At 39.1% G+C, this 27,243-nt stretch overlaps 1 protein-coding gene across 2 annotated transcripts in view; it reads left to right on the top strand.

Annotated features, from left to right (window-relative positions):
- The window catches only part of RSRC1 (arginine and serine rich coiled-coil 1), a 145,182-nt gene that overhangs the window by 19,633 nt on the left and 98,306 nt on the right, over nucleotides 1-27,243 (top strand). For both annotated transcript variants that reach the window (XM_067002661.1, XM_048059362.2), the window contains exon 4: nucleotides 11,987-12,157. In XM_067002661.1, the coding sequence (XP_066858762.1) occupies nucleotides 11,987-12,157 (171 nt within the window). The remainder of the gene's footprint in view (nucleotides 1-11,986; nucleotides 12,158-27,243) is intronic.

Here is a 27,243-nt window from a genome sequence, read left to right as displayed (position 1 = left end):
GCCTTGAAATGATGAGCTGCCTCGGCCGGTACTTCCCATCCCTTTGGACTTCGCTCTCTTCAAGCAGTCATCTCTTCTGGGGTCACTTGAATTTGCTACGACACCGTGCAGTTTCTCTGCAGTCTGCCCGCTGCTGGGACAGTGGTAAATAGTGTGGGCTCGCAGCAAATGTGGTCTAGAACATTGTTTTTGTATTTTAAAACAAAATACAACTGACCTGTTCTCATTGACATGTGTGTAACTTATAAATTTGCATCTCATGTTTTGACTAACAAAAAAGCAATTTTTGTAGCTAAAAATGTTCGTCTTCTGTGAACTTTTAATGCACTGTATTTTAATGGTTTAAGTAAAGATGCTATCCTCTAACAAAAATATGATGTACAGGTAAAGATTTTACTACTATGGTGGCTGAGGACTGCAAACCAAGAAAATATAAAAGCTTGGCTAAAAATCCTTTCACTACATAAATCTTTTTCAGTATATTTTAAAATGCACATTGCAGAAGAATATAATAAACATCTCAGTTTCATTTTGGGTAGAGCTGTTTCCTTGCAGGTGAGAGCTGTCAAAAATATATCTGGGACCTTTGGCTCTCTTACTAAACTAGAGAAGAGAAAACTGAATATTTTTTGAGTAAATGGCTAAACAGAAGCAGTTTATGAAAATATAAAATTCCACATTCGTGACCCTCCCACAAGTTGGAGCAATCAGTTTAATGCAGGCAAATGTAATGTCCCTCTTTGGCTGTGACTTCTGAAAGTGTCTGTATGGGCTAGGCCAGTCTGCACCCAGCATCACTCGTAGCTCAGCTCCCTTCGCCTTGTCTGGGCTTGAGACCCCCAAAAGCGGAGCTGTATGGTCAGGGATGGACTTGTTGCCAAGGAATCGATATCATTTTCCTTAAGATTTTAATTAGGGAATGTTAAATCACTCCTTGTTTTTGGTGTTTGGGTAGGTTTGTTTTGTTTTGTTTTTTTTTCCCCTCTGAAAATGAATTGAAAATGACCAAACAGTAGTTCTGTATACAGCTTGATATTTTTTGGTAATCAGATATTAAAATTTCTTCCCCCCCCCAAGTCCTTTATTTCCCATTACTGCTTCTTACTGTCTGCCCTTAGTGTTGTGCTCTACAGCTCACAAGTAGATGGTAGAACAAACAAACCAAAAGTTATTGATGCTATTCTTGCTCTGAATCTTCTGTTCCATTTGTTTCACAGAATCATTTAGGTTGGAAAAGTTCTCTAAGATCATCTAGTCCAACCTTTACCAGTTTGTCTTTAAAAGGTCAAAGGATGTTTTTGTTTCAAAAAATGTCCATCCCTGAAAAATGGCAATATACTGAAAATTTAAGTATTTTTGGTTCATAACATTGCTTTGCATTTTACTTTGCAATGGGTAGGCAGCCAGGAGCTGCTGGGCAGGGCAGCGGGAGAACACAGAAAACGTCTGAGAAACAGGAAATGTAGGGGAATTTCAAGCAGGTCTTCAATTTAGATTATCTGTTTATTCTCCTTTATTAATTTCACATCAGCTGGTTATCCTTCCTTAAGCCTCTGGCATTAAGAATTTTAATTATCAGATGAGGATACAGGGGTCCTCTTCTTCATGATTCCAGTCTACTGTGCACAGTGTACAGTGCCTTGCACTTTTGCTTGTCCTACCTGCTAGCCCCAGTCAGCAGGTTTTTACTAAAATCAGAGTATATCGACAGATTTTGAGCTGAGACTACAAAAGCACGTAGGATTGCAACTAAGATTAACGTCCGAGTTGAGGGAGGCACAGTGATGGGGGAGGTTAGGATGGGTTGTTCCTCACTCCGAGTCGGAAGGGAGCCCCGGAGAGCTGCCGGTCAGACAACGGGGTAAAGCAGGACCCGGGGTGTTCTGGTGAAAGGCTTCCTGGTGAAGGATCTGAATGAGGGAGTATAAATTAAAATTAAATTAAAAAACATAAATTATTAATTAAAAAGATTGCACGCTAAATTAAAAAGATTGGATTATCTCAATAATACAGTGAAGCCTTGCCCTTATTTCAGAAGGCATTTTACAGCAAGCTGGTCTGATCACAGGATCGGTGCCTCTTCTAACACCAAAGCTTAGTGACCAGTGTTCGCAAGTTTCTAGCATGTTGCAACTGTGAAGTATCACAGATGGTCGGAGATGAGATCATCTCAGCTGAGGAATGGCAATACCTTGGTTGCCTGTGGTTAGTCAACGTATCCCACGTTACTTGTAACGGGAAAGTACCAGGGAGGGATGGAGCCCGTGGTGTGCTGCGTGCAGTATCGACGTGTTCGAAGCAGAATTTCACCCCCCAAGACCCTGTAGTTTGATCAGTAGCAGGAAACAATAGGTGTACGAAAAAATAAAGTTGGAGAGACATGAAAAACCCAACAGCAGAACAAATGTCTGCCAGCACAGCGAGCCACAGGCAGCTAGCGTTGTCGCTGTAGGCGAAGGGACATCAATGTCTGCTGAAGGAGCATCTGAAGGTGGCAGGCAACTTTTCCTCACTTAGTACATCGATAGCTTAATATTCATGATTCCCTTTCACTTTTAAAATCTCCTGGTCTGTTTCCATGCCCTCCTCCCCCCGACTTCCCCACAGTGATGTTGCTGTTGTGTGTTGGGAGGTAGCTGCTGGGAAAAGAGCTGCTGCAGCTTGTGTGGGGCACGTTAGTGTTTTGTAGGGGGAGTCGGCTTGTTACTGCACAGTCTTAGTGATGCTTCTGATGGAAATAATGCAGTTTACATTTTAATTCTTGCCTTTAGGTTTCAAAATTGAGGAGAATGTATTACGTAACAGCTGCTGTTGCAGGCTTCTTGCAGATTCAGGAGGGCCATGCAGTGCTGGTTTGTAATTATTTCTTGCTTTTGCTGTGGTTTTGTGAGGCTTTGTTATTTTCTTTTAAAAGAAAAGAAAGGCTTAGAAGAAAATTCCATAGTAAATCTTTGAGACTTTTCTAACATGAGAGAGTTATGTTGAAATCACATTTTTGTTGATCATTATTACCCCTTTTAAATCATGACTAATTTCCAATAGTTTGTGATAGCTATCAATATGTTAATATGATAATAATTAATGTGTTGTTTTATTTGCAATCTTCTGTGTAACAGTTGCAGCTGCTATGATGAAAATACTTTTTGTTTGGAATGCTACGTGAAACTTTCACAGCTTTCTTTCCTACCCTGGAGTTTTTAATTAGTTGTTAGAGATGGGCTTTGGGAAAGACACAACAGGGTTGTAGGTGACTGCTTCCAGGAGACGAGCAGTAGCTGCCAATAAGCTCGTCAGCTGTGTATTCTTCATCTGCCTCCAGCAAATAAGCTGTTTCCTGTTCAAAAAGGGGAATATTTAAAACAAACAAACAAAAAACCTCTCCTCCATCTACATTGTGTCTGTAAAATACAAAATACTAAAGTAAGAGGTGTCCAACTTGCATGTGAATTAGGAAATAATCTTTGCATTTATAGAACATGTATTGAAAAGTCCTAATGATATGTAAAAACTGTTTATGGAGTGTTTTCAAAACATTTTGACAATATGGTATTAAATGGTTTTGCTTTTGTTGTTGTTGTTCTTCAGGAGTTTCTAAAGCTCAGGAGTCAAAGTTATGACTTAATTTTTGGAGCCCTGATCCTATAGTAAAATAAAGACTATTTTCATTAAATATATATATATATATTAATTTCAAAAAAAAAATAATTAAAAAAAGATTGCATTTAAAAAAAAAATCTTTATATATGCTTCATAAACCTAATGTGGTAAAGAGGATAGGTGGAATACCTGCAAATCATTTATTTATTTAAAACCCCACAGAATTTATACCTTGCATGCTTGGTTATCACTGAGTTAAAGAGAAAACTTTCTATTTTTTCTTAATTTTGAGCATAAAGTAATGGTTTAGTTTACCAGTCAGGTGACGGTAGGCACATAGCTTTTATGGCTTTTTATTTTTATTTTTTTTCAGTTCATGAGAACAGTTAGTGTCCCATTGTGTAAGTTGATTTCAAGCATCTGTTTAGGTAATTTCATTCAGCTGTCTAATATCTCTTTGTGGCTATGAGGATACATAAATATTATACTATCTTTAAGCTGAAACCATGATTGGGGCCTCAATCTTAGATGTTTTACAATCCCAAGAAATAAAATAGCAGCGTTGTCAGAGACAGAAGAGTAGAACTTACCTGTAACTAATCTGAGCTTCCCAGAGGCACCAGGGAAGTGAAGAAGTCATCCTCAACATCTCTCATTTATATTCCTTAACTTTTTAACATAATATCAGAGGTGCTGTCAAATTTACAGCAAATAATTACCTGGATAGTGATTCCATCTGGAAAATGAATTTGAACTTTTTTCATTGCTTTGTGATACAGCCAGATCTTCCTGTCATAGCAGATGCAGAGTCGCTAATGCCCGCATGATGTAGAAGCAAATAATTTGGTGCATTTATGGAGAGTCCTGAAAGGAATCTGGACCCTTGTTTCTTAAAATATATTCCAGCTGTATCAAGGATAGAAAAACTGCATCTGTGTGTGTAAATTAATTACAAAGCTTGAAGAAATTACTTATAAATAAAATGTTACCTTACTTGTTCATATAGAATTTGACTTTTCCCATACTGGTTTTTAAAGAATAAATAAATAAATAAATAAATAGTCTTTTCTGCAGGATTAGACTATCTGAATGAACTTTTTTGTTTGGTTGGTTTTTGTTTTTGTTTTCTCTGCTGTAACCTAAGAAGTGGAAGTTCTGGGACTGGGTTAGAAAGTCAAGGAATCCCTTTCTCATGTCTCATCGCAACTGTTTCCCTTTTGCCTCACCTTGAGGTTGAGTAGCTTTTTAAACTCTTGTATGAACAGAGGACGAGCTGGATATTCTCAGCTGATTCATGGCTGTTGGTTTTCTGAGAAAGGATGGGAATTTGGTGGGGGTAGCTTTTTTCTTATTTTGCTTTTATTTAATAGCCAGGACAGTGCACTAACTCCCATTTCTTTATTATTGTATTACCCCAAAATTATTGGAAGTAAATACTAGATTTTTCTGTTCAGTCATGAGGTAGCAACGTGAACGTAGGGTTAAAAAATGTCCCATTTTGAGGCATTCTCTAAGAAAAGGAATAAATGAGAGAAATTCACTTACTGAAAAAACAGATGATCTTCAACTGAATTTCCTAATCTGAGGTGGAATCTCAAAGAAAGAGAGGTAGTTCCTAGTCTTTGCAGAGATGAGGAAATGAATGATACAACCCGTTTTCCCTTGGCGGGGATGAGGCTGCGGATGCGCAGTTCCTTTGCACCAGCTGTATCGCGGGCACTTCCTGACCTGGGCACGGGCTGAAGGAATGAAGCAGAGGGAGAATACCCTCCTGCCATCACTAATGGAGTGGAACAGTTTACAATTCCAGTAGATCAGTGGGAGCTGTTCGCACAGCTGTTCTCCCTGCCCAGATCCCCGACAGCACACTTCATTACACTTCCTTTGGCCGCAGCTGCTCCCACAGCCCTGCCTCTGCGTAAAAAGCCTGTTGGAAAAATAGCACGTCGAGTTTTCTGTGCCGAATGCAGAAATAACGTGTATCCAATAGCGCTGCGGTTAGTTTATGTACTTCCATGCGTGTCTGTAATGTGCAGCTGGCCGTTAGAAGCACATCACACGTCGGGAGGGAGCAGGGAGGTGCCCCTCAGGTGAGCCCTGTCAGCGGAGCTGCGCGCGGGGCCTTGGCGCTGGCTTTGTTAGGCCTCTGTAAACTCACAGCGACAAAACCAGCTCCTTGCTTGATTAGCTGATGCTTAATCTAGGATTTATATTTCTGGTTTTCAGGCAGCATTTTGGAAAGCGTGTTTTCTGGCTTTAGTTTTCAGAAGGCTTTTGTTGACGTGCCCCTGACGCTGGCAGGGCTGCAGCCAGCGTGCTCGTCTCCCTCACTCCTTGGGCAAGGAGCTCGCACGGCTGTGAGCGAAGGGCTGCTGGCAGAAAAGCTCAGTTTAAGTAAATTTTTTATATTGTTTTCCATCTGCTTGTTGATCTCCTGTAGGTTTTCTAACACCTTTGGGGTACCGTTGGTGTGTATGGACCCAGAGAGAGGCAGTCGTTGTCAGCACTGCTTCTACATTCTCTCAGTTTCTGTCAGCAGGCTCCTTGTAGGATGGCCAAGGGGTGCTGTGGCAAAGAAGGCTTTCTAGTCGTCTTTGGAAGTGAGAGCAGGTAGGCCAGAAGAATGAGAAGAACGAGATTTGTAACAAATGGGCTGCTTGAGAACAAACAACAATAGCAGTGTCTTTTCTGTCTGTTCTGCTGTCCCGCATTTATGTGCTGCTCATGCCAAGCGTTCAGTAACTGGTTGGTTTGGTTGGTTTTAATTACAGTTTACTGGAAGTTTGAGTATTATTTCCTCAAATGTTTAATTATGTAATTAAAATGATTTATAGGTGGAGAATTGTTTATTACTGAACTAAGTTGATGCCTGCATCTGGTGAATCTATTTTCTCCATTCTGCAAACTGTGTTTGTGATTCTCTGTTACTGTTTATTTCACCTTGCATTTCTCCAGCACAGTAGACAATCTTTAATACCCCTCTATTTTGTTTCTTACCAATTGTCTAAACTGCTGGCTCAAAACAACTTGTTTCCTCCAGGTACTAGTCTCATTTCAGACTTTAAAGCTGCCTCTGCTTCTGCATGTTTTCATTTTCCCTCACCTTATATTTAACAAAAAATAACCATATTATCATATTATCATACACTTTGTCATTACCGTATTATCTACATTTAACTTCCTTAAATGCATGCATTTTGAAATTGCAAACTAAGAGTGACTTAGACTGTTCTATGGAGGTATCCATATTCAAATTAAAAAAAAAAAGTATGAACTTCCACACTTTAAACAACTGCAGCTGATGCTTGAAGTTATTTTACATTCCCCAAGAACTTGCACCATGATTTTTTTTTTCTTGCTCGTGAAATTGAGTTAAACAAGAAACCTCTTAATATGCTTTGAAAGAGAACATGTCATTTTGCTGCAATTAGTTGTGTTTGCGCTGTCTTTATTACCAATATGAATATCCAGGTTTGATGCAATGCAGTCATTTCATTGTTCTTTGCCAGACTTTTGATTTATTGCCAAAGTATTAAAGAGGCATGAATTTGTTGGGTTTTGTTTGTGGTTGTTGAGCTTATAATAAGCTAATAAGAGTTGTGTCAGCTGTGAGATATTTAGAAGAATACTTGTGAAGAGCTTAACATCTCAGAAACTTCCATTTGAGTGGTGATTGTTATTTGCCAATAAAGTCACTTTTTTTTTTTTTTCCCCAGAAACTTACCTTCACTGCAGGAATGCTCACTTCCTTCTGTTTGAGCTTTCTTGTATTTGCACTCTAATTCCTCTTTCCCTTTAAAAAGTCTATCTCAGTGGCTGCTTTCAAATTGCAGTGTTTTGAAAAGATTAGATTGTACCTATAAGATATAGCTCAATGCTTTAGTGCAATATAATTGGGGAAATACTAAACGACACTGACCTCATTTCCTTTAGAACAATGAAAATTAATAGTTTCACGTTTTATTAGGCTGATATTCCAGATGTAGTGTACATTTAATTAAGTGTAGTTTCCTTTTGGTTATGGTATGTGTATCTGCTTTTTGTCGCAAATTCTTTCTAGTTTTACAGTTTTCCACATGTTTTCTTTCACCATTTATGATTTTTTCAAAGCAGAGCTATAAGGATTTAAATCACTTTAGCATGCAGCAAAACAGTTCCCATTCAAACAATAAACGCCATTTTAAAAAGCCTTTAGATCTTCTGTCACTTCATAAATATAAATGTATAAAAACATTATGCAGTTGTAGTGCCCACCTGCTAATTAAATGCAGATTTCCTCAAACTTGTTTTAAAATCTGCTTATTTGTTTCAACTCTGTCTCTGTTCGGAATACATATGGCCCTTGTGAAACTAATTATGCTTATGGAGCAGCTGTTAAATTTAGTGCAACTAATTTTATCCAATATTTTACATTTTAATTGATTACCTGTGAAGAAATTAGCAAATTAACACTTATTGTGCAGTAACTGAATGGGCTTTTATGGATACTTTCAATTTTTACAAGTGGACTAAGTGTTGATGGAATAAAGACATTTCTTAGGATTTTAGATAGGAAAGTTATTGGTGAGCCTTGATTATCTGGTGTGAGAATTTAGGGACACTGAGTGATGCCAAGCATCTGTGTGTTCTGTAAGTTAGACATGAAAAGCAGATTGGAAAGTAATAGCTTTTCACAGAATTTTGGTAACATATGGGCTTATCTGGATCTAAGAACTCTTTGAAGATCTTTGAACTTGACTAAATGACTTAACCTTTGGCATGGTGGGTGGGTGTTTGTGCGCGGTGCTTTGGGGGAAGGGGGGTGCGTGCTGGCAGTCTACTCTCCAGCCTGATTTTTTTTCCTCCAATAGTTCCGTAATTGGAACACTTTGCAACTTGCTTTAATATTAATAATTGGGATTTTAAAACAAATGCAACAGCAATAAAATAGAAGATCTTTATTCTCCGCCTGATCCGTGGACTTTTATACTTGTTTACTTAATTCGTGGCACCTCTGACTTGTAGCTCCATTTCGTAAAGTTACTTCTTTCCTTTTTTGGATATGTCACAGGGTATTTTAATATTGATCCATGGTAGCATACAGGTAAACTCATCTGTTCTGGAGATGGAACAACACTGCAGCTTGTTAGGCATGGAGTAGCAACTTCATATACTTGAATTTTCACTTTATGAAATGGTTTTCCACTGCCAAGAGCCTTTTGAGGTTTTTGGACTTAATGTAGGGCTCTAGGAAGTTTGTATGAAGTATTCTTAAAACAATATTATATATAACAGACTTGGGGCCTTTACGGAAAGAGAAAAGCTTTATTAAAATGGCAACATACCGGGGAACGAGGCTGTAGGGGTAGGTCCTTGCCAGGAGGCTGCAGCCCGCTCCTCGGCCTCCCCTGCGCCCGGCCCGCGCCCTCGAGGGCTGGCAGTGTCACATGCCGAGGGCGGTTTTGGCAATATGAAACATCACTTTTCTTGTTGCTCTTGATCTTATTTTCCTACTGAAGTTTACATAATTAAAGTAGATGTACTAGTGAAAGACCAGTGGCCTTACCTGAACTTGTCAAAACACGATCTCGATTCTGAGGCTTCAGATTCTGCGGTTCCCTCAGAAAAGTGGATTCTTGAGGACAAACGCCACCTTTTTCTTTAGAAGGAAGAAAGAAAGGGGAGAAAAAAGCATAGAAATGAAGTAGAGAAAGTTGCGTGGGTTACGAAGTCAAAGGCTCAAAGCTACAATGTTCCAGACTTGCTTTTAAGTACTGTCCTAATTCTGTCCCGATGTCTGCATGAGGGTATCTGTTAATGCAGTCAGTCGAGCTGCGTGGGGAATCGTGGCTTCTTCGCCGAGTAATCCTCTTGTCACCTGGTTCATTGAAACTGGTGTCGCAGAATTAGACATGGAGCGTGTTAACAGGTGGATTTAATTAGCCCAGGCTGCAAAAGATCGGAGCTTCCCTCAGCGCTGGAGGAAATGAGGTTGGTTTTGGATATTGAAGGGTTTTAAACTCCTCTGTAAGAGGGAAGATGGAGGTGGTTGTTTCTTTGGGGAATACTTACTTATAAGATAAAATCCCTGGAAGAGTTGAAGACAGCATTAAAGTTAGGCTGTTCCTTGTTTCCTTTCCTCAGCTTTCGTTATTCACTTGGTCTCTATTCATGGCTGGGATCAGTTTGTCAATAACAGATGCATTTCTGGAGTTGTGTTGCCTTATCTGTGCGTTACAACTACTATTTGTAATCCGTGTAAGCAAATAGAATTAACTTGGACTGATTTTCTTTTATTTTGGAGTGCTCTAGCTCGGGAGCATTAAGGGAAAATAATGAAAAATGAAATATTTGCAGAAAACTTTGTACAATAATAGAAAACTCAGAAAAACTCATCTTTGGAGAGAGGTAGCAGGCCACAGCTCTGTGTGGATCCATCACAGGGCGGAGCGGCTGCATATAAATGATAGCTATTATAAATTATACCTGCTTGTTCTACTTTAACAACGGAATGAACAGAAATCTAGGATTTGAGCACCCGTCTAAATTAAACTGAATTTGCTGTTACTTTTAACTGAAAAATGTAGATGGGAAAACAAGTTCAAATTTGAGCTGAGAAAGTGAGCTCTTTAGCGACAGATATTTTAGATTCCTCAGTTATTTGTTTGTAGGACTACACTGTTAAGTAAGGAGAGGCATTTCATCAAATGAAATTGATCTGTGTTGCTATAGGGCATTTTTATTTTTATTTTTAAATTATATATACTGTTTCTGACTCTGCATCTTACCTGCGGTGTTCTCGGAAATCGTGGTTACCGTCCAAGTGATCTCATCTGCAGGGCAGTGGGCTGTTCAGAACAAAACTTCCTCCACCTGAGAGCTGAAGAATAGGTGGATGCTTTTTAATTCGTGATGAAATAATAAAAATCCGTTTTGAGACGGAAAATGTTCTATAGTTCATAATACGCCCCTTAAGTGGTAATTCGACCTATTGTATTAGAGCTAATACTGTGACCAATAATAGAAGATATAGTGTTGCAAGAGATGCCATCTGCTGAATGAAACGTAACACTGAGGTTCTGACCTCTGGTGCTAGTCTAAAAGGCTTGATGGCAGGAGTAGGTATGTTAACCCCAGTATGCTGGACAAATTCCAGACTCAGTAACAGCATTCTTCCTAAATTTGATTTATAGCTTCATCTGGATGTAGTATTTTCTTTTGCTTGTTCTATTGTGGAGGTTTATTAAACAGTTGTTGCCTTTAAAATTGAGTGATCTTCTGTATGTGATTTTGCTTTTAAAGGCCTTTGGAGTTTTGCAGTCCAAGAGGTGCTAAATAATGTTTTTAATACGATTTTATGAAATGCTCTCCCCTACCCCCAGCCCTCTTGGTACTTAATGAAACTTTTCAAAGAGTTGTGATCAGAACTTTTATGAAGATGTACGCCGTGATAGAAACTAGTGGAAACTTGAGTTGCTGTTTTCCTAAATGCGCATTGTAAATGCACATAAGTAGCTAAAGACTTAACTACTCATATACCATCAGCAGAGATGTATTGATTGATAATAAATTATACAATTAAATTTAGAAAATCATCTAAAAAATCAGGAATCACACAGAAACACACATAGAAATCACAGAGAAACAGTTTTGGGTACACACAGAAGCAGTTATATTGTAATACTACCTGATCTTTTTTCATTCAAGTGTATCAGTAACAACATAAATTTATTACAGAGGAGTGGATAATGTGATTGAGAACAGAGTATCCTACAGCCAGCTTGCAGCCAAGAGCCAGAGGACTGTATGTGCACAAAGCCTTGCACCTGTATGCAGTTTCTGGTGATATTGGGCCTGTAGGGTTGGCGTATTTATAGGTTTTCTGCAGCATGTTTCAAGCCTGAATATAAAAAAAAAAAAAGCGTGTAAATGTCAGCTCTGCAGGCTAAAGTTAGGGTTTTGTAAATGTCACTTTTTTGTTGTGTTGGAACATTGTTAGTAGAAGTATTTAATATGTAAATTCAAGCACTTAATAGCATCTGTAAATTCTTCAATTATTTGCCAAGCTAAATTGATCAGAATTTAAGAATGCAGTGTTTAATGCTTAAGAAAGATTTTCCATCCTTACTTTCTTCAATAGCTCTAAAGACTATTTTGTTAATACTTTATTATTTTCTTAATGCATGAATACTGTGTAGTGTGATTTAATTTACTTTGCATTCTTCCTTCAGAACAGAAGCAATGTTTTCTTCTTTTCTTTTGAGAAATGGTAGGTTTTTGTTTAAAAATATTAAATTACTAAATGATTTGAAAATGAGTTCAAAATAGTTGGACTAAATAACAAATCTAACATACAGTGACGGTGAAAAATGTATAATTGCTAAATTTTAATATTATGGATTTTGTGTAGATCACGATCAAGACCTCGTCAACGTTCTTATAGTCGAAGTAGTGAAAGATCCAGTCATAGGAGAACTCATAGTGGGTCTCGTGAAAGAGAGCGGCGTAAAGGCAGAGAGAAAGAAAAAGTAAAAGAGAAAGGCAAAGGAAAAGAGAAGGAGATATATGGCGCAAAGCATGGGTAAGTGCAATGACAAATAACGCAGCTATAATAAAAACAGGCAATGATTTAGAGTTTTACTTTAAAAAAAATCTGTTTTGTTTGTATAATGCATGCTACTTATGTAAACAAAATGGAAATTATTAAAAATCTTTGAATCACATGATTCTGAGTATTTTAAAACTCTGGCATGTGGCATCATTTGAACTAAATGATTAACAGTTCTTTTTTCTTCCTTGCCTTGCAAATATGCTAAGTAGCTTTTCTTCAGTAGATGAATGTAACTCAATTTCTGATCCATTATAACCACAGTTTAAGGAAAAGAAATGGAGTACTGAAAATCATGAAGATTATTTCCTATGAAAAATTATTTTTCACTGTGTGTGGTGGGTTTACCCCCGACTCCTGTGTTGACAGAAGTTTGTTGGTCTTCATTTGTGGCTCAAAGTATTGTTTCAGTAGAAGTACTTGCCATGCTTCAGTGATGGACTGCCTTTCAAAACACACTGCCAGCCTAATTTTTGCTTGAAATAACTTAGATTGTTGATCTTCTTTTTACAGCTTTCAGTGAAGGCGGTTTATGTAGTTACCTCTACTTTATACATCTTGATCTCTTGCAACCTTTAGCGTGATGTGTATCTTTTCAGGGATGGGTTGGTTTCAGTAAAGGAAGACACTGGTGTACTGAACCTCCGTCATGCATTTCCCTTTGGTGTGTTCCCACTGAAATGCTAAGTGGGAATTTCTAGAACAGCGTCCTCCACCAGCCTTCATGGAGATACCTCACGATCTGCTGATCGTGATCACGATCACGATCTGTGATCACGATCACGAACCTGCTTGGTTTTTACATCCTGATGATATTGGTTACGTAGTCCCTCAGATATCGTTCCTGCTTGTCCTTGGTTATGTAATTGGTAATGCAAATATTCAGGATTAGCTATTTACTTTTTTTTTTCCTTATCTGTAGTACGTAGACTGCTGGGAACTTCAAGGATGGTGTCGGCCACTCATTTCAAGTGCTACTTTCCCAATTTCACTAACCCACGTGTAATATTTTCTATGAGGGTGGCGAGGCCCTGGCGCAGGCTGCTGCGAGGAGCTGGGGCTGCCCCATCCCTGGCAGTGCCCAAGGCTGGGTTGGGGGGATTTGGGCAGCCTGGGCTGGGGGCACGGGGCCCTGCCCATGCAGGGGGATCCGGGGGGGCTTTGAGGTCCCTTCCAACCCAAACCAGTCTGCGATTCTGTGGTTCATCTGTTTTTATTGCAGATGTGTTCAGCCCTCAGTAGGATTCACTGTAAATATCTTGGAGCCTCTGAGATGTTTGTGGTATGTCATAAACAAGATGCCTGTTACCTGTTTACCTGAGGTTTGAATACATTTTGGTACTTGTGGAAGAATGAGGAGAAGCCTGGACGTTGCAGCCCAATTTTTTTTTTTTTCTCCTGAAGTAGATTCTAGTGCTCTGAGTAGGGCAAGAATCCATACTGAGCACGATACATTTGGTGCGTGAGAGGTCTTCTGGACTTTGTATAGAAGCACATCTTAAATCATGTTGGAATATATTGCAGTGCTTTATTAGCATACTGCCTGACTTTATGTCCTTTTGTAATAAGGATCAATATCAGCAAGCTGTAGGAAGAACTCAGAAGTGCCCAGATTTTTTTTGGAAGCGAACAATTTACCTTTATATTTTGATAACTTACAAAATTGCTTATGCTAAATCCGAAAACCAAATGTCTTGTTTGGGTCATTTCCAAGGTAGTTAGGACAAAGAGTACAAACTGATAATAGAAACGTTTTATGACATCAGTCCAGTTTCCTTTGAGCCCAGGTACTGACCAGTAGACTTTGTGCAGGGATTTCTTACTTGGCGCATTATTAGACTACAAAATGAAATATACCCAGGATGATGCTGATATAATCTATGCCTCATAAACTTTTCTGAGGGGGGACGTGTTTTTCAGTTTAATCAAATGGTGATCAAAGTGTATCCGTACAGAGAGTGTGGATCTGGGAAGCTTTTTTCCTTTACAGTTATTTGTCATTCTGAAGATTTAGACTGCATCAGCATCAAGTTATCGTTTGTTAAAGGTTTCGCAAAGCAATGTATTTAAATACAGAGCTCTTTGATTCAATTGCTATTTGCAGTTAATGCAGTTATTTGTCTAGGGAATACTCTGCTATAGACCAGTAAGAGTGAATTAGGAACTTAGAGTTTTCCTTCTTAAATGCATGCGTGTATTTAGGAAGAGAGAGAGGCACTGCGGTTTCTTTTTGCCTTGTGTGTTCTCCAAGAAAAAAGAGGCCAAGTAAGATGTTTTATAATTGTCTTTTTGTAGGAGACTTCCTCAAGCCTCCCAAGCTCTCAGCTTTCTTCCTTGCTATCATTTCTTGATGTATTTATTTTCTTCGTGGCTGAAAAATATGGGAAAGAAAAGACCTCCCTAGCCAAGGAAGCTCACCTGCCCTCCCTCGCTTATAGATGTGTAGGAAGGAGGACGACACAACGCAACCTCAGTGAACCTTTTGCCTTTGTAAATCTATGGGCTTCTAGCATTTTTTTCTTCATTTTCTGCAGCAGCAACGAGATTCAGTCATGCATTTGTTCTGTCTGGATGCTAATTTCTGAGGAAAGCACTGAGATACCATCTTTTGTTTCCCAGTCGCTTTGAAGGCTTTTGTAGTTGGCTGTGGTCAGCTGAAGGTAGTAAGTTGGTTTTGCTGAATTTTGCTTTTGAGGGCATATGTTATAATTCAGGATTTTTGTCTTGCGGTGGTGTCAGATGTCCTCTCGTGGGTATGGCTAGAATTATAACTCTTATTATAGCTTGTTTCCAGAGCTGAGCGCCTTAGCAGATTCTGCGACTGATGCTGGTCCCCTTCAGCACAACAGTTTGCTGCCCTGGCTGGAACTTCGCTGTTCACCCAGCCGACTTCATGCTGGAAGAGACAAGCAAGCACTAGAAGGGCCTGCTCTATCGACTGTCTTCATCTGAGAGCCAGTGAGCAGGTGATAGGCGAGGCCTCCTACAGCATCTGCATTTGCTGAAAAAGCTGTGTGGGTTTTTTTCTAGTTTGAAGTTGGATCTAGTTTGGGCAGGAAAAAAAACCACACGTTTTATTCTGCTGTAACTGACATATTAATGGTGCTTTTTTTCAACTTACCATTCAATTTTTTTGGAATAGATTCTTGCAGGTACTCCATGGAAGGACACATGAAGGGCCAGATCTAGTTTCCAATTTAAATTAATGTATGTTTGGAATGTATTTATTGGAAAATAGCTACTTGAAAGCTATAAGGAATATCATCCTAAAGCCAAATCAGGAGAAGACAATGCAAATTCTCCAGTGCTAGTTAACTTTATAGCTTCAGCTTTGCGTAGAAGAAGGTGTTTTAGGATCAGTGTTAGTTGAATTTTCTTGGCATAGATGGGTTGCTCAGTGCTATGTTTGTTCCTGCAGTGGCTGAAACAGCTGTACTGGGAGAACTGGAGTATAGATTCAGTCTTTGAAAAGTCAGCGCTTATCACAGGGTATTTGACTCTTGGTTATTGCTTATTGAAAGTGAAGGAAAGGAAGAGGAGGATTGTATTATGAAGATTCCCATTGTATGGTTTGGTGTGTGAGAGAATTCATTTTGACACCTCAGATCAAGGTGCCTGGGTGAGATACTTGGGAGACACAGATACTTTTTCTTACTTGCAGTCAAGAAGGAATTAAATCTTACTTGCAAGCCCGAAGGAGCTGAAGGAATTGGAACTTGATCAGAGCTCATCAGAATAACTGTATTCCTATATATTCAGATATTCTGGTAAGTACAACTTGTGGTAGAACATGATGAGGAGTAGGAAATAAACCTAAGGAGCCTAGGAAAGTTTAGTTAGATTTAGAATATATCCTGCTGTACAGAATATTTTGAGGATAAATACATGTATCTTTTCCATTCTAAGCTTTTATTTCCTTCTCCCAATCTTCAAAATGAGACCTGCACTTTACTTGTGTGTGTTTGTAGATATGAGGAAGGAAGGGTTTGTGGTGGTTGGTTTTTTTGTTGTTGTTTTTTGTAAATCAAGGCAACTTTGGGTTCTTTCAAAGTAAATCTTATATTCGCAGAAAAAATCTTGAGAGATTTCCAGAGTAAAAGAACTCTGCCATGGTAATCCAGTTGTCATCCTTTTGGCATTCCCTGTTTCAGTGAATATTCTTTAAGGCTGAGCAGTGAACTTCTTGAATGCTGGATGAGTGTCAGCTATTTGGTGGAGACAGGCTGTATTACAGTCATAGCAAAACAGCTGAACTCTTTTGTTCTTACAATCTGAAATGTTTTAAGGGATATACTGTTTGTTCAGCCATCATGGAGAGAGATTGCGGTAACAGCTGCTTTGAATTTAGGTTGGGAAGCTCATTTACAGCATCTGACAGTACTTGGTTTAAAAAAAAAAAAAACAGCAAGTAGAGTTGAGAGAGGTCTATCAAGCTTTGAAAGAGGTTTGTGCTCACTTAAAAGGTAAAGCAATGCAAATTTAAAAATAATTCTAGCAGTATACCCTAAAATATTCATAAACAGAAAGAGATCCATCTTTCATATTATCAGGATTGTTTCATTTCCAGTGTAAACTATGTAAAATAAAGCTGAAGACAAACAGGTAGCAAAAAATGTTCTTAAGCAGTTATCCACCTACTGCAGTGCTATTTATTTTCCTTCCATTTTACAAGTAATCTGAACTAATCAGTTCGTTTTTGTCTACTAATCTCATAGTAGTTGTTTGAATTGTGTTCCCTTATGTGTGTGTGTATATATATATATATATATAATTTCTGTTGCAATGCATGGGAGAAAGTGCTTTATTGCCTGGAAGAATATATATATATATATATATATAAAATAAAAACAATAACTGATACAACTTTTTCGGAAGAACTGCTGCCAGCATTTCCAAAGTAAAAGCAGTTGCTTGGCCATCCAGCTTTTTCTGTTCATCCAGTCGCATAGGCCAAGTTTCAAATCATATTTCTCTGTTTGCAATAACAGTATGGCTCTCTAATGCGGCCATGCAGACCCACGACTGCAGTAGTGATATTGTGCACGTTGTTGGTTACTACACACCAGCACTCTGCCAATGCTTGTACTGTGTAATTAGCATGCACGTAGCTGCCTTTCCTGGTCTCATACAAGCTTTAGTGACAAGCGCTGCATCGAAGTGTTACCACACCTTTGCAATTTTATAGAACGCACTACATCTACTGACATATTATGTGGTTTTATAAATAACATGGAATCGATAAAATAAGGACCAATATACATTTTGTGCTGCATTGTCATTTTCTGTTGTCTCTGCAAAGTTTTATAGTGCATTACGGACATCTGGTGTCTAGCTCTTACCAGTAAGTTCTAGTCTAGTGATTTTCTTTTATTAAATTTTGCTTTTGTGAAAAAAGCAAAAGTTTATTTCCCCAGAAGTAGTTTATCAGGTCCTACAATTGACTGCCTTATTTCCTGTTTTTCTGTTCTTTTCTTTCTTTTATTCCCCCAAAAAATATGAAGGGAAAAAAAAACGGTGACATTGATCAGAAAAGGTCTCTGAATAAAGACCAGGAGACCGTTGTCTCTGTGTCGGAGTGAGACAACACCGTGAGTGTTGCTGGAGCTCTGCGTGAAGACCGTCCTTGGAAGAGGTTCAGCCCTTCGTGCCCTCTGCTTCTTTCTGGTGGTGTCTCCAGGCTGAGCTTAGGCTTGTGTACCCCTGCCCTCCTAAAATGAAACAATACAAGGTGTGAGGGGTGTGTGTGTGTTTAGTGCATACAGTCTGCCGTGCCCTTGGGTAAGACTAAAGCAACTCACCAGGCAGTCCCAGAACGGGATTTTTCCTGCCCGCCCATGAGGCACATCCTCATCACTTCTAGGCTTCCCGCACCTTTTGTTTCCTTCCTTGTCCTCCGCTTGTCACTTGTTCTAGGAAATAATAACATTCACTGGAAAAACAGCAATTACTTGCTTGTAAAGAACTAGAGCAACCTTTCCTCTCCGCCCCCAGCCCCACCAGACTCCAACCCCGCTCTTCTGTGATTTCCCCATAATTTCTAGGGCCTGTGGGCTTCCCCCCTGTGCTTCTTCATCTTCAGAGCGTAACACAGTGGTATTAGGAAAGCTTTGCTCTTTATTGCACGGTCTTTCAATTACTAATGTATTGGCTAGACTATATCCTGAGTCGTGGACATTAGTGACCTTTTAAAAATGCACTATAGATTGCGCAGCGTTTCTCTAAATGTTGCAAGGTGCCTTCTTCAACCGGTGTACGCGGCACTGAACCTGGCTCACGTACACAGGGAGGTTTTTTGTCTTTGATCCTCCAAATATGCCACCGTCCGTAAGTGTTCTAACATGTATTCTTACTCATGGGGTATCAAACGTGGGAAATACGTATATATTTAGTTTTTTTAAAAACTAATGGACTGTTCTTAGTCCAGTCCTGTGATGGTTTGAGTGTGCCACCAGAGCTCGCTGGATGTATGGAGGCACGCGGCGGTGGGCAGCCCTGTGGCGGGCAGGGGGCTGCAAAGGGTCAGGCACTAGCGGATTTCCTTCTTCCCAAACCCTCTCTTAGCACCAGAAACTTGTGCATACCAGTGATATTCGTGTGCCTTCAAAACTGCTTTGTAGTGCTGATTTACTTAAACACGTAATTATACACTATGATACCTTTCCAGCAGATGTGCTGCTAATCAAATCATCTCTTGTGCTTTTTTAATTCACATGTTCTAAAGCAGCTCGCCTACACATTTTCATTGACCCGTATGCACTTGCTGTTGAATTTTGGTGTCTAAAGTCTTCACTAGGTCAAAAGCGTAAGTTGTGGCATTGAGACATGGTTTTCATAAGGATCATTGTTCATTGTTTAATTGGGGGGGGAAAAAGTACTAAAAACTTGTTAGCTTTAAACAACTTTTGCTAGATTTATTAGTTTCCCCCTAGCTTTCTTAGTTGGAGAGTTTTGGATTACTTTTTAAAGTGTTTTTGACAATTTTTAATGGAATAAATTAAGAGCAGCTTTTCAGTTGTTATGAAGAGAAGAAGTGTTGTGCCATTAATCAAACCCAACCACCCGGTCTAATTTCTGGTCCCTATTAGATTATCGATACGTTTTTGCATTAATGGCCTCATGACTACTTAAATACTCGGAGCGGTATTATGTTGCTGAAGAATTTGTTTCTCAAATATATTATTCATTTTTCCTTTTAATTCGGTGTTTTAGATCTTCCGGGGTTTGCTGAGGTCGCTCTGTCGAGGGGACCTTTTCCAGTGGCATTTAACCGCAGCTCCTGCAGAGGTTTGTTCCCCGCGCTCCGTCGTGGCGGCGGGCCAGGAGGTCCTGCTGACTGTCCTCGGGTGATAACTGCCTGTCGAGGAGCTTCGCGGGGCTCGGCAGAAGGCGTTAGGAGTAAATTGGGAATGTCGGGCTTCTCCGAGTTTGACAGCAGTCAGACACTCTTGGAGCTTGTCATATTTTCCTTACCTCTTTCCACGCGATGCAGGAGGAAGTCATTTATGGTAATTTTCTCCTATTTGCATATAGGTTATAGAGTTCTGTGGTGCAGAGCACGCTCAGAACTCCTTTTAAGTGTCTGTTCAGATCAAAGCAGGACTGTGTGATAGCTGTTGTCTGACACCAAGCTGTGTGGTGTTGTTTTCATTAAACATTTATCACACTTCCAATGTGACAGCAGGCAACTTTGTGCTTGGGTAACATGTTTTCATGCAAAATTTATTGAAAAAGACGAGATCTTGTAAAGAGATCTTGTTGCCTTTCACCAGTGGCGAAGGGTAAATGTTTGATTGGAAGGAAAGATACTTTCAGCACATTTTGGTTGTTCATTACGCTGAAGAACAGTGAAACACTCTGCTTTTAAAAAGCAAGGCAATACATCTGAAAATTGTAGTTTACTCTGGGAAATTTTGCTTTGACGGTTCACATGAACATCTTTTTTCATTTTTCTTCTGCTTGGTTTTAGCAACTGTTTATTATGTTTTTGTAACGACGGAATGGGTTAGCATGTGTAAAGCAAATGCTGATTTTTTCGTAGGGACTAATACACTAAGTTTTTTAATTGATCCGTGTGTAGTAGCATAAATTCTTGCATCTAAGACTGTTTGCTGAGAAATTTAGGAATTTTTAGGTAATCTTTACGTTATAAAACATGACTTTTTTGGTCAAAGATGGAAAGATAAGGTAGTATGTTTAATTAGTAATATACTACTTTAGAGTAAAACACTGCTGTTTATTGAAGAATATTTCATTCTTCCAGTGATACGTTTTTCTGGTTTGAAGCACTTCTATTGTAAACGCGGCTTTCCAGCCGTGCTGATAGAAAGGTGGTAACCATGCAGCTTATGCATTCACTGCATCCTTTTATTTCTGTGACTTCTGAGGTGAGGAAGAACATTTGGAGACTGATGATCATTTAATAGGTTTGGCAAGTGTAAAAACTTTTACGTATTTTCACAGAGTTTAGTTTTTAGAAAATACTTCAACTGCAGAAGGAATCTGCAACTGTTGTTTACTTTTGTGGTGAACAAATCTGTCTGCAAAAAAGGCTTTTGTATATATAAAGAGGGCTAAAACAAAATTAATTCTTCTACAGTTCTGTATCGCTGCTTTTCCGTTGCTTTCAGAGAAGGGATCTCCCACCGTAGTCCTAAAAAGGGTTATGCCAGCAAGAAGGGCGAGGAGGTAAGAAGTGGGTCTACCATTGCTGTTGTTGCTGAATGCTTCCTAGCGTGACACTAAAGCCTGAATCGTATTGGTGATACCGGGCTGTTCTGCTCAACTTTTTCATAAACTTCCTTAATCTAAGAGATGTGCAGCTGTAGCCACGACGGTTTAAGGGCACCAGAGAAGCAGTATTCGCTGGGAAATACAGCGTTTTTCTTTTAGAGCACATGATATAAGTTGGGAAAAATGATCATGCTTTTAAAGACGTGAAACCTTCTTCAGGTCTAAAACACACTCAGCAATTACCAAGCTTAAATTCAGGTCGGGAGCAATTCCTCGGGGTGCAGCATTTATGTTAATCGGCCAGGCAATACGAAGGGCCAGTAGCTTATCGCTTTCCATACTGTCTATTGCAACAAGAGGTGGCTCTCAAAATCTGTAAAGTGTTAGTGTTTATCTGATCCAATTATGCACATGCTGCTTCCAAAACGTAATCTCTGTAGTTGTTGGCCTAAGGTATTTGTGTTCAATCATCTCTATTCACTTACAAATGGGATTTTGTCACACTGAGACTGATTTTGTCACTCTAAGACCTTTTCTTTAAAATCTTACATGACAAGATACATTTATCAAGTAGCAGAAATGTGCAAATATAAATTGATGTTCAGGGTGCTACAGCGTTTGTTTAATTTGTACTGCTCAGTCTAATTTATGAGTTCGTTTTAGTTACTTGGATTGTCTTTAGAACTTACTTTAAAGAGCTTATGGGGGTCATATTGTGAAAGTGGTTTTTGCAATTCGAATTCAAAGGAAAAATAGCGTACTTTGTAAGTTTTGATTCAAAATATAATAATTAAGGATTATTTCTGAGCAGAACCTTGCATATCATGTTTCAACCTTGATCTGATTTTCATTGCCACGTTATAAGCACCCAACAGTAGGTGCTTATAGTAAAAATTATGAGAGACCCTTATCTACAGTCGAATGAGCAGTATGGTAGTAAAATGCCCTGTTCAAGAGCAGTAGAGTAGACTCTGAGGCCATCTGTCCGTATTAAACACAATAATTTGTAGAAAAATTATAGAACTTCTTTAAAATCTGTTTAAAATTAGAGAATGCATTTTGAAAGCTGAAATTAAAGTGTTTCACTGCTGTGTTGGAAAATAGTTTAAGTACGTACAGAGGGTTTTCTTTGTTCTTTTGTAAGAGGGGAACAATCTTTCCTTAATCTGAATGTTTTTGCTTTTGGTGTCTGGGCTAAATTACCAGGACTTTAAAACAGCTACAGTCCCTCTGCTGAGAGGTTGTTATAATAAAGTTTAAGATGCCAGATCATACGTGTGAGTTACAGTAATTTATTTTTGTAGCTTCTTGAAGAATAGCAGCTAAGAAGCTTCTAAAATTCTAAAATCTGACTGTCTCAGACCCTTTATCCGATCTGAGGTGTCTTTGAATGCCAGCCGATGGCTTTGACTTCCTACAGAGTGGGCTTTGAAGGATTTGTATTGTCCATGGCGAGAGAGTTATTTATCCAGAAACAAAATAAAAACAAAATACCCCCCCTCCTTTATTTATTTATTCTATTTTTACCTTTCTTTCTAGCTCTTTCTCTTTGTTTCTTTCTCCAGCAATGCTTGTGTTTAACGGGGTTATTCTGGATACAGGGGTTTGCGTGGACGAGTTGGGGGAGCACACGCTGATCAAGCTCATGCGTTCTGTTGAGTTCAGTTTGAGCAGCTCTGCCTTCTGCCCTTGAGCTGTGTTCTTACAGAAGCAGACCTGGGTTGACAGCATCTCTTGTGGCATGCGGGAGCAGCGGTGGGCACTTGGGTGAGCGTCTTCAGAGGGCTTATTTTGGTTACGCTGGTTATATTTGGTTATGCAGCTGCTGGTAGTTTCTTAGTGCTGCCTTCTGAATTTCTCTCGCTCGTTGACGAGCCACGAGCGCTAATGAGCAGATCTCACCCCTGGGCTCTGCCTGGCCGGTGTCTGGCAGTCCTGGGCGCTCTGCGGTGCTTGTGTCCGTGGGATAGAAATAGGGTTATAAAGGGAGCAACGCACAGCAGAAAGGAGCAGAGCAACTGTGATTATGTGGTTGCTTACCTTTTCCTGAAATCTCTCTCTCTTAAGTTATTAATTAAAGAGTGGTTAATTATTGTAATTAATAACATCTGTTGTCCGGAAGCATCTCATTGCATACTTCACCCTTTCCTGAGGTAAGCATCAGCAGTTAGTACTTGAGGCTGGGGGTGGTCTCATCTCATTGTTCTCAAATTCTGCATTAATATCGCTTTCCCACAGGACAGGCTATCCCAGTAAGAACAACCGCTAGTTCCTATTTGTGTCATTTTATATCATAAACATTCATTAAAAGAAAAATAGAAAACATAATGAAAACGGAACCGTAGTAGAATTGTAGCATGATCACACACTAACAAAATGCAGCTGGCCAGCAGGCGGGACTCAGACAATTCTGTTCTGAAATGTTTATCTCCATTAGTGCCAGACACACTCAGAATGTAGAAATGTGAAGTATGAAATAACTTCTGGTAGGCAAGCCTTCTGCAGTTGATAATTTTGAACTGCAGATTTGACTATATGGAAATATTTAAATTTCTTTATTTAAAAACAAGCAAAAACCAAACACAGAACAAACAGAAAACCCTATCTGTTGACTGCAGAATTGGAGAATGCCCTGTACTTGACGAGAGCAAGAGGTCTCCCTTGCCAAACTTAGCTTGGGATAAGGATGATGAAATCAAAATTTGTGTAGTATTTTCTTTAGTGTAAACATAGTTATAAATAGTTTTTCACATTTGTTGCAAGGTGACCAGTACTTCAGTACTTCAGCTTCTTTTCTTTTCTTTTTTTTTTTTTTTTTTTTTTTACTGCGGGGCTTGTTACCCTTAGCAGAAATTGATTTATTGCATAATAAGATTTTGTGAAGTATATGTAACTTCCACAGGTACTGGAGGGAACAATGCCCTGACCTCCCAAATTCTGTGTGACTGCTTATCTGACCTTCAGAGGCATTAATCTTACAAGGCTGCGTGTTGCTGGGCTTGTTTTCACGGCACCTTTCTGTGTCTCTAAGAACGGTGTCACTTTTAATAGGTGAAGCTGAGCATGATGGACTTTAGGGTCATCTTGACTGTCTTGACGTCTGAAATTCAGCCAAATCCATGAAGTAGCTGGTTGTCAGCCACCAGAGCTCAGTAGGTGAGGTCTGAATGCAGCTGCACTCAAATTTTGTAATAATTTAGGGGGGTTGTATTCATTTATTTATTTTTAATTTATGCCCTGTGCATCATTCAATTGTTTGAATTCAGTTTTTTGATTTCAGTTCAATTACTTTTTATTTCCATTTTGAAAAAATAGGTCTTTATTTCTTTTTTATTGATTAATGTAGGTAACAGTGCAACTCCTTTGGAGAAGTAAGTGTAGTTCAGGGATTATGGTAGTGGTGAATTAGCTGTAAAATAGTGTTTTCATTGAAACGAAGAGTTTGTGAAATGATATTGAAGTATTTTTGCAGTATAATTTATTCAGAAATACATGTACTTACTAAACAATCAAGAAAACAAAATGTAGATTTTTTTTTAATGCATCAGCCTTAGCATATTGCTCTGGTCAATGCAAATGAAAAGGTCAGTGCCTGGTGGGGTTTTTTGTCGTTTTGTTTTGCTGGTGTTACACTGTCAGCCACAGCTGGTTTCTGCCACTCTGCTTTGAACGATGCTTTTTTTGACTGTAGTATCAGAAGAATACTCCGCTCTTCTAAGATCTCTGAATTAGATTTTTCTTTTAGAAATAACTTCAGTGTATTTTCTCAGTGCCAGGAATTCTTCCCCTTACCCCTCCCCACGTTTTCCATTCATACACAGAACTTTTTTCACATTATGCAACCTCATGAGGTGCAACTCCACATAACGTAAACTAAAAATCTTGCATTTCTGATGCGTTGCTTCCAGAAGGAATTGTAATCAGAGGCATCGCATTGAAAAGTAATGATTCAAATCTTGCTGTCTTTATTTTACATCATCGTCGAGTCTTAGATACACGTGCTGTCCGAAAGGATAATTTTGTAGGCCTTCACTGTGTTGACAGTCTTCGTCAATACATTTTAAAACTGCAAATAAAAGCAGATGTGACTTGTGCTTCTTTTAGAAATTGTTGTAGGCCAAAGATCAATACTCTTAACTATTAAAAAAAAACCTTAAACTTTCATATTTTGTTTAGACTTTTGTGGTGAGAATCTCAAGAGGAGAAGGAAATGGGACCAGATTTTCCAAACAGATGTCCTGGTGTTCTTTAATGTCCTCTAAATGCAGAGGTGAAATCATGCAGATACCGTAGGAGTGGTTGGTCTTGTAGCAATGCATCAAAATAGTTCCTTCACGGAAGATCGTGTCAGCTGGTCTTTAAGACAGTGAGATCTTGGATATGAGTGAAGACTGCAGAAGAAGTGCTCAGGTGGAATTGGATGTGATGTACCATTTTGAAAATACCCATAAATGATTGTTAGATTTTTTTTTCTTCTTTAAATACAGCAGCATCTGCCATCCATCTCTACATTACAATTCTGCCTTTGTATTTTTAAAGTTTATTCCTTCAGTAGTTAATGGTGGCTGCCATGCTTGCTGTAGGCAGAAGGGGTGTTTTTACATGCCTACAGGAGTGTTTGGACAGCAGTGCCATATTATGGCTTTTCTCAGCCTTCCGAGGTTTTTTTTTTGGATGTGCTTACTGATGTTCGTTTCTCAGAGCCTCAGGCATTCCAAAGTGATGCTGGACTTCAGACACAAAGAAAACCTGGTGTTTATGTTGGCTGAGACCTGCTTGCACATCTGAGAGCGGAGCAAAATGGGAGAGCAGTCTTTGTCCAGAAACTCTGAAGTAGATGGTCGGTTGTGTCACAGTCGTGCTGGAGACTTCTCAGCGATGGGTCCTGGTGCTGCCTCGCTAGTTCTCCTAACAGGATTCTGACCTAGAAATTTAGAGAGTGTGTACTTAGTCTTCGTTCATAATTTACCAATAAAGGTCATAGACTAGAGTGGTTTTGCAGTGACTACATACGGTAAAATGCTTAAAGCACAGTACTGGCTGGTTACAAATGCCTCGTACTACGTATAGGCAGGATGCAAACATATAAATAACTGAAGGTGTAATTATTTACTCTGTAAGCATGGTGCTTCCTTGAGATCTGTTTTATGCATATAGGTTTCTTAACTTACCCTTTCAGAATTACTATTTTCTGAATGAAAAAAGGAATTAAATAACTTGGACTCTCCCATCCAGGTGCTCCAGGACACAGGGTGCTGGTGGCACCTACAAACTTGTTAGAGACTCTAGAGAAATGAATTCATTAGGTTTGTTGGCAGAAGATGGTGAGAAGGACCCAGCTGAAAGGCCAAATGAGGACAATTTCCTCTCGAGGAAGCCAGCCAAAGGCTAATGGGAAGCAGAGCAGGAGTTTCCCCCTGAAAAGGAAAGAGATGTCCGTGTGCCCGGGGTAGCTCTGGGGTCACTTGCCTTTGACCTGGATTTGTTGCTATTGTTGTTTGGACTGCTTTGGGCTTGTTTTTCTTTTGGTTTGCTAAAAATCCTCTTTTAAGTCTAAAAAGGATGGTCATTTATTTAATGGGCTGTGATATTGAGACAGCACCATCTGGTATTTCTTTTCCTTTCACTAACAGACGTCTCTAAAATGCTGTGTGAACTCGAGGAGAGAGCACACGTGTGTAAGCTGTGGAGCACATCTGTCCAGAAGATTTCGGTGAACAACTAGGTCCAGAAAGTCAATAGTTTTTACTCACAGAGTAACTGTTTCATTTTAATTTGTTCGTTAATTTACCTTGAGCTAGATTGTAAGCAACTGTGTGGTACTGTTATTTGTTTATTGCAAATACTTAGGAAATGCTGGAAGAAGTAAGCATTCACCGACTGAAATTTGTTATTCATGCTCTGAACTGTAGGGTCCCATCCTTCCTCCTTTTAGTATTTTCATATTAGAAATATATTTGTAAGTGTGGAAAACCCCACACTCTTCTCCTGTGGCCAGGATACCTCCATTAACAATCAAAAGGACTGTTCGTAAGTGAATCTCTGTCACTTCTGCACTTTCTAATGCTTCTAAAGAAGAAAAGAAAAAATCAACTTTGTAGTGGTAGGAAGTACAAAATACAGATTTTGTGTTCTAGGTTTATAGTTGAGATGATCAGTTAGAGATGCTTGTTAAATTAGCTTCCCTGCTCGATTCATGTACTATGAGGACATGCTATTTCTCTGCATTTACAGAAGTAGATTTTGGAATCCATTTGAAGGCAATATCTTCAAAGACACACATTACTTTAAGCTGTTTAAAATTTTCAAAACTATGCAGTCCTTAAAAC

Source organism: Anser cygnoides, chromosome 9, assembly GCF_040182565.1.
Source record: "Anser cygnoides isolate HZ-2024a breed goose chromosome 9, Taihu_goose_T2T_genome, whole genome shotgun sequence".
Taxonomy (NCBI): domain Eukaryota; kingdom Metazoa; phylum Chordata; class Aves; order Anseriformes; family Anatidae; genus Anser; species Anser cygnoides.
Note: the sequence above shows the minus strand (reverse complement) of the source record. Positions and strands in the feature narration are given on the sequence as shown.